Raw genomic sequence first — 13,774 nt, 5'->3', positions numbered from 1 at the left:
TTAGTGTTTTAAAAACTATAAAAGTAATTAAAAAATGCATACAATTAATAACTACTGTAGAAAGCTTATGCTAAATTTTGTATATTTTTAGGATATTTAGAAACCCTGGTCATACACATTTTTAGAGGATATCTCCAGGAAAAGAGGCCATGTGATTTAAGGCTGCACACTATATTATTTCATCATCGATGAAAACAATAGTCACATCGCAAGATATGCAATATAAAGTCTGAATCGCCATGAGCTACAGAATTGTATTTAGTTACTGTATTTATATGAGAGAGAAAAACATTTCTTACTTAGAATTTTTCTCTTGTTTCTAGTCCAAATATCAACATTTCAAAGCAAAAACATGATTATTTTGTTTACCCCATTGGCAGATATTTGTGCTTGCTTTAAGAAAAAACTCTTAATTTTGCCTTATTTCCTCTGAAGGTGAAAATAAAACAGTATTTTTACTTGATCTAAGAAATGTTAAATATTTGGACTAGAAATGAGAGAAAGCAAAGTAAGAAAAGCATTTTTTGTATTGTAATTGTTAAATTTCCATAGCTGAATACTGTTAGACTCCCCAGAAAACCATCAATTGGAGCTATTCAAACCAACTTGTGAAGCTGTATTCATATTGCAATATTTATTACAGGAAAATAAAATATTGCAATTCCAGATTTTTCCATTATCATGCAGCCCTTATGAAGCAGTAATTTAATTGAATGATGTTGCAGTATTTCTCTATGTTATCAAAAATGGTATTGAATATCAATGGTTTTAAAAGGTATCTGGTCATCTGTTGCTTAAACAATCTTGTGTGTTGATCCTCAGAGATGGAGGTGTGTAAGCTGGAGACGCTCTTGCAGACGGAGGTTACTGTAGTAAGTGCTGGTGAAATGCCCTCGCCAGACTCCACCAAGACGCCTCCCGGCCTGCGCAGGCGCAAGCGCACCTGTCCCCGACGAGCAGGAGAGCGGGACAGAGACAGAGAGGCAGCTGGAGGAGGAGAACGGGGAGACAGAATCACAGATGAACGGGACAGGAGGGAAGCCGGTGAGTCAGTGGAGGCCGGACAGCACAGGAACATGACATCTAGTGGTGAAACATGTAGTTGCTCTTACTGGAGTAAACAGGATGCTATTTTTGACTATTTTGAAATGTAAAATCCACGTTGTGTCCTTCTGAGAAAAAGTACACAGACAAAATGTCTGTTGGTTTGTTTTTAATACTCATGTAGTTTATATGATATATTGAATTTACTGTTTGCAATTGAATAAAATTACATTTAAAAGCATAAAACAAAAAATGTTAACTGATAATAATACATGAACTATTAGTTATCAATTATTATTCATTCTGGCTTTTCCTTATTTGTGTTCTTCTGTGACGAGGATTTTCTGGTTTTCCAGGTGGTCAATATATGAAATTAGGAGAGAGGTGGCGTGCTGGAGGTGGCAGCAACAACAACAGCATTTCAACCATCCTGCTCATCGTCAGCTTCATGTAAGTGCTTTCACTTTTGGTGGCATGTACAGTAAATAATACCCCGTGCGCTTTTGTTTTGTCAACATTAACATGAGCCGCTGATGTCATCAGACCTGCTTTAGGTTTACTAAATCCAGTCTGAGCTCTTTCAGACTGCAGGCTGTCATCACCGTGGTCCTGGCTTCTTTTGCACTTTCAGCTCAGCACTAAACACACTGTTTTGAGTTGTTGAATTACACATTTTGATATTTATTTTTTAGGTCACAAATACTTCAATTACTCAAAGATTTGACCAAAAAGATGTTTAGAGGTTGTTGTTGTTTTTTTTTTCCTTTACACTGAAAGTGAATTACGAATGGAACGATGGGCTGTTATATACATTTTTTTACATGGTGTTTAAAGAGTGTGCATACAAAATTGTCCTACCATGGTAAAAATGTACCCATTTTCTTTTTTTATGATAACAAAAATTAGTAGCAATGTATAAAGGTCATAAATGTTAATATGCGTTTGGTTTCTAACACATTTGCAAACAGTATACCAATCACAACAGGCTAGAATAGATCTGACCATTCAGAACAAAGTATGCTTTTAGATAGGTGGGGTTTACAGTGACCGTTTTATGCCTCCTAGTGGCTCAGAGTATATCTGAAATATTGAGTGCACCATTTCAGATACTGAAAAAAGAGCAATGATATTTTTTATGTGCGTAAATGTTTTATAGGAATCCCTCAGTGCAAAATGCAATATTTGGAATCTTTCAAACAGAATGGCAGTGTTAAGTTTAAGATTTGAATATTTGACATTATTTAGTCAAGTGAAATGTCACATGTGAGTGATTTTGCTTACATTTGCTGGGTTTCTATCACCATATCTTAATTCACATTTTGAGGTATTGTATTAAAAAAAGAGCATTAGAAATGGAAAATTTTCGGAAAAACCCCTTAATCTGCTAAATGTTTTATGGAATAATGCAAGATGGAAATGTATTTGCTGAATAAACTCGACAGACGTAAAATAAAGATGTAGTGAATATTACAACTATTTAAGTCATTTCCATTACACTGACTTAGTTTGCTGTTGGTTGCTAGGTGACCAGTACTACAGTCAGCTGCTCTAACAGCTTGATGGAAACAAACCTAACTCACATTTGGGATTTTTCCTGTTTTTTAAACTAAGGATGGAAACCCATTCACATTTAATATAGTGAAATAAAAGCAGACTGGACATGCTGCTAAATATCTATCTGTTTTATATTTAAGTCAATGAGAGTGAATACATATATTAGGGCTGGGCGATTAAAATCGGTATCGGTATTTATTGACCGAACACCACTGTCAATAACGATAAAAAAAAAAAAAAAGTTTGGTATGAAGTTTCGGTACGAAGGCTATAGTTTTATTAAAATGTGACTGCTCTGCTGAGTGCGCGCCTTAGCAGTGATGCCAATAAGCTTAGGGTATCAGATTGTCATTTCCAATGAAGGCGCATGACTTGCATGACGCGCACATGGGAGCATTGCACATATGGTGTGCAAGTGGCACATACATGACATCCACGCATTTTCCAGGTACATTTAGGTGAAAAACATCAGAACTTTTCCGAATGCCGCATGCGCACCCCAATTTATGCAAGTAGAACTAACCGGTCTGCTTCAAACTTTGTATGCAATATACACAGTTACAAGATACGCCTATTCACCTAGTTACAAGAGATGCCAGGGGAGCACGAGTACAAAGCGCATTAAAAATTGTAATGGAAATCGAATCCACGTGCTTGTGGTTGTCACTTCAGGTCAGAATAACAACACACGTAAAAATGAGCAGTGATGAGATTGTAAATAAAAAAGGATGAAAGGATGTCGCCATAGAGGCTTTTTGGTTTCTGGTGCAACCCAGCCACTAGCTCCCCATCTGAAAGAGTTTTTAGCATAAGGGGGTAATATAGACATTCAGCTTCACAATTTGTAATGTTGCAGTATGCATTTGAATAATGATGGTTGGTTCCTTTACTTAAAGGTCAGATTTGATCTTCATTAGTACTTTTGTTGACAGAGTTTGATTGTATCAATATTATTCACACCTTACTGATGTTGATCTACAGTACCTTTACCACACACTTCTAACATTTAACATTTTATTTATTAAATTTAAGGGTGCTTTCACACCTAGACTTTTGTTTCGGAACCTGTCTCGTTTGCTCAGTTAGCGCAGTTGGTTTGGCATATGTGAAACCACCAATCGCGCTCTGATCAGCGCCAAATCAATCAATCTGAGATCGCTTGAATGAGGTGGTCTCGGCTCGATTGAAACAAACCCTGGAGCGGATCAATTGTAGTGAGAAAGCGATATGATCCAAGCCTGGTTATATTAGTGTTTTATGGATATGTAATAGGCATACGGCTATATGAAGAGAGAATTATGAGTAGGGCGGGAGGTCATTCCAGACATCCCTAGTCTCCCGGATGTTTCAGTTGTCTCCCACAAATGCACAGAGACTCCCGGATGCCCACAAATGAGTGATAATCTCCCGGAAATGGCGCGTCTCTCTCCAGTTCATCAAATACATCGCACACCCTTTTTACCCCTCCCCACCGCATCCCTCCTCGCTCTTCAGACACGTCGCGTGCACACTGTCAAACACCACCAAACCACCACCTCCCCCTGACAGCTGAGCGTGACTCTGCAAAATAAACCATGAAACTCTGACCAATGTGAGGAGAGTTACTCACACATTACTTGTTTTAGCTCTTTTGGTCTGTTTAGAAACCTTGCAGTGTGAAAGCGAACCGCACCAAGAACAAAGAGCAACAATGTAACAACTTTTATCCCAGTTTCGGAACAACTGAATCGATTCACAGGTGTGAAAGCACCCTAAGAGTCTCTTCAAATCAAATCAAATCACTTTTATTGTCACATCATCAGCAGCACGTGTGCTATGATGAGTAAAAAGCTTAGGTGCTGGCTCCAGACAGTACAAAATACAGATCTGTATTAACACTGATGTTTATTTTGTTATAAGAAAAACAGATATTTTGTTTAAATATTTTTGTTTTTGACTATCAATACTATTCCCCTTAGTAATGTTGGTAAATTAAAATAAAATGGTAAAAAAAACTAAATATATTGTTAAATTATTCAATAATTATCGATATCGAATGGAATGAAACATGATATCTTGATTTTTTTTTTTTTTTTTTGCAATATCACCCACCCACCCATGTTATAGACACTATTTGACTATGCCATTTAACACACTTTTCCTGGCATAGTCCTCATTTACAAAAACACAGCTCAACTAAACAAGTGTCTGTCTATACAATTTTTCAGTTCCTCCCTTTGTTTGCATACTAATATCTCTCCTTGCTGTTCCTCTCTTTCTCATCTTGCTTTCCTCGCTTCCTCCTGCGTGTAGGATCTGTGTCAGGTAGAGCCTCAGACTTTGTGCTTTAAGGAAAACACTGTGTGTGTGTGCGTCTGTGTGTGCGTCTGTGTGTGCGTGTGTGCGTGTGTGTGTGTTTGTGTGTGTTTGTGTGTGTGTGTGTGTTAATTGTTACAACATCAAATATAGACAAGTATATTTGAGAGGTGTTTCTCTTCTTCCTTGCAGTTTGGTGGTTCTGGTGGCTCTGAACATGATGCTGTTTTACAAACTGTGGGCGCTGGAGCGGGCCGCACATACGCTGGAGACCTGGCACTCATACTCTTTAACTGACAGGTATGATGAAGCTAAGTGAGTGCTTGTAAACACACACCCATGCAGTTGTTTTTGGAGCTGATGTGTGATGATGATGTTCTCTGCAGTCCTCTTCCTCAGTCAGCTGGAGAGTGGGCTCAGGTCCTGCAGCTCCAGAGGCAGTTTCATCAGGCCCAGATGAACAAGTGGCAGCAGATCTTACAGTCGTCTGTCACACTTCTGGATCAGGTGCGTTGTTGTTCTGAATAACAGGATTTGATTGAACTTGATTTGTTTGAATGTGAGTGACGGGTCATCAGTGATATCATTATCCAACCCCCATAAAGTTTGAAACTTTCCCCAAGTGCTGTTCAACAGAGATTTGTTTTTAATTAAGTAATTCGTTTTTGCCATGATAACAGTACATAATATCCTACTAGTTCTTTCATTATTAGCTTGCAATTTAAAAGCTTAACTAGGCAAGTTATTGGATATATTATTTATTTATTTATTTCAAAGTAAGACTTTCTTCAGAGGAAACATAACAGTAAATTATGTGAAAATTCTGTAAAATAGTGCTTAATTTTTAAATAATTACATCTTCACAGGAGGGCTAACAATGTTACTTTAACTGTATATTACCTACATATGTTTCTAACAAAACAAATATTTATTGACCTAAAATCTTTTAAAACTAAAACAAATTTTACTTGTGTAAATCTTCACTTTCAGGTGAAAATGTGTTTTTTTTTTATAATAGAGGTTTAAAAAGTGGTTACTTACAGTTTTATTAAATCATTGTAAAAGATCTGATGAAAATTAAACTGAATGACAGTACTTGTTTAAAAAAGTTTTAGGGTTGAAAATAACTCATGACACATTATGAAGATTACAGTTACATAATTTAAAACGTAATAATTATATGTGCAGACCAATCATATATAATAATAAAAACTGACAATTGGTAAGCAATTGACAATTTTGATTACATAGTGACTTTTATATGTTCAACTTTTCATCATAAAGTCATAGTCAGTGTTAATGCATTACAAGTAATGTGAGTTACTTAATACAATTTTCCAAGTAACAAGTAGAGTAACAAATTACTTTTCAAAATTGAGTAGTAATATTTGAGTTACTTTTTAAAAAAAATGTAATTCGAGTTACAGTTTAGTTTAGTTTATTGACTTTTAAAAAATAAAATTGCTAAATTAAAATGATGTAGTGATGTTAAATCATGCAATGAGAGAATGCAAGAACAGACAGAAATGAAGAGGGCAGAGCCTTACATTTTTGAGATGGATATATTCTCATTATTTTGAACACATGGAAGAAAGGGAAAAGAGGATTATTTGGATCAACAGTGATTTTATTTTTATTATGACAAAAAGTAGCAAACGCATTGCTTTAAACTTTCATTAATCTGTATATACAGCATTTAGATGGGTCAGGAAGTTCTCCCAAGAAAATTTTTTTTTCAAGGTAAATATAGAGTTATACAGGGTTATACAGTGTATTGTTAATTGTAGAGCTCCTCTATTTAAAAAAGAAGAAGAAGAAGAAGAAAAATGTTCTGAATTAGATAAAGCCTCAAGCCTCCTTTTTTGTAGTTACTTTTTTGGGAAGTAACTCAATATTGTAATGCATTACTTTTAAAAGTAGCTTTCCTCAACACTGGTCAAAGTGTTGTCACTATACTATAATTTCCAACTTGAGAAATGTCAATATTCGATACCCTTTTCAATACTGTGGAAAAAAACTAATTCGCCAACATTAAAAATATGCAACATATATGAAATTAATATGAAACAATAACTAAATATATAAATATATAGCTTATACCAGGTACATCAGCAGTCCTTAATAAACAAAATAAAAAACTACAATCTCATCTTATTTTCTGATTAAAACAAAAGTGTTAAAAACTTAATAATATTATAGTTATTCATCTCCCCGCATGCTGGTAAGAAGAGAGGCTCTAGAGCAAATCCAGTATCAATACCTACTTAATGAAGACTGAATCATTTTAAAATGTTTCAGCATCGATATTAACCAATATATCGATATTTTTGACAACACTATACAGTAATTTGATGGACGAAAAAAGTTGTCTGCTAAAAACAGTTGCGACAATTATTTAAAAAACTAACCCTCTTAACAAGAAGAATATAAAAGGAGGTCAGAGCCTGCTCTAAATGCACAGGTCAGCTCCAATTGGGTGGGACTGAAGCTCCAAGTGGGCCGTCCAAACATTGTGGAGTTTTCATTGATCTATTGTATATCTCTACATGACATTGAGTCCAAACTATTGTGTTATGCTAACATCTACACCTACCACAACCTTAAACCCAACCTCACAGTCACCGGTTGTGATTTATTAACATCTACACCTACCCCAACTTACTTGCTCCTAACCCCTCTTCATTAAACAAGTGAAGCATGTTGGTTTTGAGTCGCTTTTAAGCTGTGTTGGTGTGTGGTATAGATGAAGCAGTCTCTGGAGAAGCTCCACAGAGGAATGATTCCTCCTGAGGGGCAGCAGGAGTCTGATCCCGAACCGGACACACTGGCGGATCAGTGACCCGCAAAACACACACATCACACACAGGAGACGGTGCTCAACTCGGTCGGGTATCCAGGAGCAGATACAGGACTGTATAAAACCCACACACCATCAACATGAACATCATGAACTCTGGGTCTGAAGCAATAACACACACATGGGAGCATCGGTCACTGCATCATGTACTGCGTGTCTCAGCTGAACTTGTAGAAATCTGCAATTGATTGTGGACCTTTTAAAAGATGTGGAAAAGAGGGAAACGTCTTTCTCTTCTTCTGGAGGACTCGAATCAACCTCCAATCTGCTAGGAGACGTCATTTCACTTCACAACAGATATGTTTTTATGTTTTCCTGCGAGAGAATTGACCGCTTTTTCTCGCATCTTGTTTTTGTTTGTCAGAGCGGTTACTGAACTTGTTCAAAAGCGTGTCAGACCATTACAGTATTTATTGAACAGACTTGAACTATACACGTGTGTTTCTGCTCGAACAAGGACCAATGTAGAGTTTGGTGGAGCGACTGGTTTTAAAATCAGTTCCCATTTTAGCAATAATCACATGGACAAATTGTAAAGACAATTAGAAGTTGAGTTTAAAGAAAGAAGTGGAATGGACAACTGTTACTTACTTGAGGTAGAGAGAATCAGAGTGATGATTGTTATTATCCTCCCTAATGTTTTTAGTTATTATTTCTGTTTTTAAACCCTGTGTATTTATGATTGACCGGTGAGAGGAGCAAGTTTGTGTCGCTGAGGTGTTGGGGAACTTGAGTTTTACTGGAATCAAACTTGAATTGTTCACAGTTACTGTTAAGCCCAAAGTTACTTCAGTTTTTACTATTACACAAGGATCTATAGCAGTAAATGGGGGTGAGTTTTATCATCGGAGCAGTATCTGCGTACTGTACATGCACTGCCCAATTTTAATGTTTATGCGCAATTTATGCACATGCTTTGAATTGATATTCATGCTTTGAACTTGTTTTGCACTAGTTTGTTTGCAGTGTTCATTTTGTCAACAAAAAAGGGTGAAAATGTTTATTTAAAATATTTTTTTTCCAAAGTTTTCACTCGCGCTTATTTAACGGCTCATGAGTAGGCCCACACGGAATCTAGCCCACCATGTCTAATATGAACATTTTCATATAAGTCAATAATATTAATTTCAGTAATATTATTGACTAATATAAAATGTTCATCTAATTTATGTACAATGCAGTTTGTAAAGTTATATTTTCTGTCTTTTAGTAGGTATATTATATGAGAGACTTGCTTTGTTTACCAAATAAAGTGAATCTAATTGGATTTGAATTTTAAACAATAATTAAAAGTTTCAAAATTATTATTTTTGTTTCATATATTAAGTTATAATACTCCCCAAATAGTTCCACAGTAATCTGCAGATTTTTACCAAAATAGCAAAACACATCCGCAGATTCCGTCTGGCCCTCTCCTTGAGTCATGACTAAACAAAGGGCGCCAACGTGAGCGCGCATACTGACGGAGTTTTTCATCACTTTATTTTCATTCATGGCTTTTAACCCTTTCCCGCAAGCTTTTGACCGTGTGTTTTTGTGCTGCTGTGGTCGAGGTCAAACACAAGTGGAAGAAGGTATGCGATAAATAAGGAAAAAGGCATGATGGTGATGACTTTTTTTGTGCAACAAGTGAGTGTCAGAGGCGTGAAGTTGCTCAGCGCCATCTTGTGTACAAGAGTATTTAGGTGATTTATTAAGCGGCATACAATGTCAGGGCAATTCGTCTCATCTCTAAGGAAAGTTGTTTGGTTATAAATAGCAAAAAATGTCTCAAAAAATTACAAAAAGTGCGACGAAAGTTATGCCGGTGCGCACAGGTCTTAAAAATAGACGAAGATGAGAAGGAACGGATATTAGAAACTATATCAGCATGTAATACTTTTATTAGAAATGAAATTTCTAACATCATTTACTCCATCAACTTATTTCAAACCAATTTGAGTTTTTTTTTTTCGTTGAACACAAAAGAAGATATTTTGAAGAATGTTAGAAACTTGACATCAGAAGTAAGAACATCAAAAAGTATGGGTGTGAATAATCGCATAGTTTTTAGTCACAAAATTGGCACAGCAAACCTGTAAAGTTTATTTCAAGCCAGTCTATGAATGTTTTTCGTCTGTATTTTTGTTGACGAAATTAAAACTGTCCACAAACTGTCAAAACTAAACAGTCGGTGGAAAAAAGAAGCTTAAAGATAACACATGCGGCTGATGAGTGAATGGTTTTCAACAGGTATAAATATAATTTTTAAACACTGGACGAGGATGAATCTTTCTAGTGCGCATGTGTCGGTCACTATTAAGTGAAGTGCACTTTGAAAAGCTGTGCATGTCATAAATGAAGTAAACTTTGGGCTGAACGTTTGTGAGAACTCAGTCCTTCCTGAAGCTGGACGTTTAAGGACCAAGCAGAACTCAAGGATTGACATCAACATTTCACTGAACACTGGGTCATTCTCAGAACACTGAACCCGTCCGCTTGTTTCAGCTCCTGATCAAAAGAATTTTTTTCCATTGTCAATTTTATGACAATTTGAATTCATTTTATTCAAATCATTAATATTTAAATGAAAAGTACAAGTGTATGAATATATTATTACTCCTCAATAATGGGAAGAGTGAATGCAAAAAGAGCTAAATATTTGTTCTGTTCATTTTTTTATAATGACAGGCTTTTGTGAGATTTACCCAGAGGATTGGAGTTTTTGTTTGTTTGTCTTTTACGTTTCATTATTTCATTTGAAGAGTCTGTTACTGATGTCCCCTGTCCGACCATTTCATTTTTCATCTGTATATTTGTCGTCTTGCTGTCCTTCTCAGTGATCTCTCCCTCCTCTTGAGCATTTGTCTGTCTGTCTATCTGTGGGCGCTGCTGTGCAAAGCCCTTGCTGAGTGATGAAAGTGTGTGCTATTTATTCTGGTCAGGGAGGGAGAGAATGAAGGTGGGATGTATTGTATAGACACGATTGTAAAGATGACTTGTGAGTCACAAATGTATAATAAAAAAAGCTAAAAAAAAACATTCAACTTAGGAGTGTTTTGCTTAATATATAATATTATAAATATGTTTATGCAGGGTATCCGTGAGGTCTTTAAAAATGTTTAAAAGTCTTTTTTTCTGGCCCTAAAAAGTCTTAAATTCTCTGAAATATTGTGTTGTAGGTCTTAAATCATTTTCTTAAGGTCTTAATTTTCCTCTGCCCAAGTAAAGCTACACAATCAGGCTGACATTCATCCAATCACCATTGATTCATCTTAATAAAACCTGTTTTAAATATTTAAGTTTATATTTCAGTTTTTTTTTTATTAATTCCCTAATTCCCAAGGAAAAAACTAAAACAATTACACAGTTCCTCATGATGATAATAACAGAGCAATATTGCCCTTTACATTATCTTCCATTTATACAAAAACTATATACAGAAGTAAGGGGGAGTAGACATTATATTTAGAAATAGGCATACAACTTAAAGATTTGATACAAATGTGCATTAGGTTGAATAGAAGTTATAGTCAGTCAGTTGGACCAAAAAGACAATAAATATATTTTTGATTGTTTATGTCACTGTCTCTATAATGAATGTACTTTTAACACTGTTAAATTTGTCATTTGTTATATTTGACATCCTCATCATTAGTCCAAGCGGGCCATTAAAATCAATCATTAGTGTTTAGCCTTATAGAAGTCTAAAATTTCATTCATAATGGTCTTAAAGAGATCCTAAAAGGTTGAACATTTGAGTTGATGAAACCTGCAGAAACCCTGTCATGTCATATGAAGAAAGTAAGTATTAGTTTAAAGAAGAAAAAAAAACATCATCAGTGCAGAACAAAATAGAATCTACATTTTACTCCCTTTATTAATCTGGGGTCGTCACAGCCGCATGAACCACTAACTTATCCAGCATATGTTTTTTATGCAGCAGATGCCCTTCCAGCTGCAACCCATCTCTGGGAAACACCCATTCACACTCAATTTAGTCTACCCAATTCACCTGTACCACATGTCTTTGGACTGTGGGGGAAACTGGGGCACCTGGAGGAAACCAACGGCAACTTGGTGAGAAGATGCAAACTCCACACAGAAAGGCCAACTGACCCAGCTGGGACTCGAACCAGCGACCTTCTTGCTGTGAGGTGACAGCACTACCTACTGCGCCGCCACGTCACCCTAAGTTTATATGCATTTATATTCATTTTACTTCGAAACAGAACTTAAAATTAATAATATTGATAAATTATACACATACACACACACACACACACACATATATGTATTTCTAATTGGGAGATATTTTCTTTGCACACTTTGGGCTTATTAGTACCAAATGAGCATCATGTCAGTGCCACAACCTACCTGAGTATTGTTGCTGACCATGTCCATCCCTTTTTGACCACAGTGTACCCATCATCTGGTGGCTGCTTCCATCAGGATAATGTGTCATGTCATAAAGCATGAAGCATCTGCTTTCTTAAACATGACAATGAGTTCACTGTATTCAAATGGCCTCCACAGTCAGCAGATCTTAATCCAATAGAGCACCTTTGGGATGTGGTGGAACGGAAGATTCAAATCATGGATGTGCAGCCGACAAATCTGCAGCAACTGCATGATGCTAGCATGTCAATATAGACAAAAATATTTGAGGAGTATTTCCAGTACCTTGTTAAATCTATGCCATAAGGGATTAAGGCAGTTCTGAAGGCAAAAGGGGGTCCAACCCGGCACTAATAGGGTGTACCTAATAAAGTGGCCGGTGTGTGTGTGTGTGTATATTTCTCCCTCTAGTATTCTAGAATACTTCATTTATTAAAGAGCCCCTATTATTCATTATAAAAGGTCATATTTTGGTTTTAAAGGTCGATAACAACAGTCTGATATGCCTGCAAGGTCAAAAAACACTTTCATTGTCTTATAATATGCATTTATTTTTACGTAATTATCCCAACGACTCCCATATGATTCGGTCAGCAATTCATTTATTGCCAAACCCCTCCTTAGCGCGAAGCTAATCTGCGTTGATTAGTTCGATGATCCAGTCTGTTGCGATTGGTTGACTTGTTTAGCATGAGATAGAGAGAACTGCCCACCACCAAAATAACACTAACTTTCCCTCACACTTCAGAGCACAGCGTCTTCACGACATGATTCAACCTGGGATCTGCTACAGCGTTTGACTAATTTCTACAGTGTTTGTAGGCGGGGGTTTTAATTGTTCCTGGTCTGCACACTCAACAAATTGGCGGTGCTTAAGATCCGTATCGACTACACACCGACACGGCTAAAGATTCTTTACATTCCCGGAATTCATTTGAACCACTCTGAGTCGACTCTTTTATAGATGAATCAATAGTTTTAAACCCAGCGCACTTTCAGGTTTAAGCCTTAGCTGGATATTTCACGTCACTTGTTACACTGCATGGAAGGGCATTTTCAAAAACCCATAACAGGGCTCTTTAACTGCACCTAATATTACAAGACATTTAAATGCATACATCTGACTAATAAGTTCAGATCCACTGAGAATTGTCGAGTATCTTCCTAAATGCTGTCCCATATCTGTGGAGTTTCGGAATCAATTTCAAAGATATAAATGTATTTTATTTAAATTGTTTTAGTTTTGGGTGTCAAGAGGGCACCTTTGGTAGCACAATCGCCCCACAGCAAGAAGGTCGCTGGTTCGAGCCTCGGCTGGGTCAGTTGGCATTTCTGTGTAGAGTTTGCATGTTCTCCCAGTGTTCGCAAGGGTTTCCTCCGGGTGCTCCGGTTTCCCCCACAAGTCCAAAGACATGAAGTACAGGTGAATTAGGTAAGCTAAATTGTCCGTTGTGTTTGTGTGAATTAGTGTATGTATGTTTCCGAGTGAAAGGTTGCAGTTGCAAAAGTATTCTCTGCAAAAACATATGCTGGATAATTGGCGGTTCATTCCGCTGTGGTGACCCCAGATTAATAAAGGGACTAAGCCGAAAAGAAAAAGAATGAATGAATGAGTTTTCTTTAAAAATAAAAAATCTACATGCTAAA

The 13,774-nt window shown here is 36.5% G+C and overlaps 1 protein-coding gene across 8 annotated transcripts in view; it reads left to right on the top strand.

Moving 5' to 3' along the window:
- The window catches only part of gramd1a (GRAM domain containing 1A), a 61,898-nt gene extending 52,907 nt beyond the window's left edge, over positions 1-8,991 (top strand). For 4 of the 8 annotated variants that reach the window (XR_012392477.1, XR_012392476.1, XR_012392478.1 and 1 more), the window contains 5 exons: positions 823-1,044; positions 1,401-1,513; positions 5,086-5,193; positions 5,280-5,400; positions 7,637-8,991. Coding sequence is in view for 4 of the 8 variants with exons in the window: in XM_068214218.2 (XP_068070319.1) it covers positions 823-1,044; positions 1,401-1,494; positions 5,086-5,193; positions 5,280-5,400; positions 7,637-7,732 (641 nt within the window). In the remaining 4 variants the exon portion in view is untranslated. The remainder of the gene's footprint in view (positions 1-822; positions 1,045-1,400; positions 1,514-5,085; positions 5,194-5,279; positions 5,401-7,636) is intronic. The other 4 variants (XM_068214218.2, XM_021466992.3, XM_068214219.2 and 1 more) reach the window with 1 other exon arrangement.
- The last annotated feature ends 4,783 nt before the right edge of the window (positions 8,992-13,774 follow it).

This window comes from Danio rerio, chromosome 16, assembly GCF_049306965.1.
Source record: "Danio rerio strain Tuebingen ecotype United States chromosome 16, GRCz12tu, whole genome shotgun sequence".
In the NCBI taxonomy this organism is placed as follows: Eukaryota; Metazoa; Chordata; class Actinopteri; order Cypriniformes; family Danionidae; genus Danio; species Danio rerio.
Note: the sequence above shows the minus strand (reverse complement) of the source record. Positions and strands in the feature narration are given on the sequence as shown.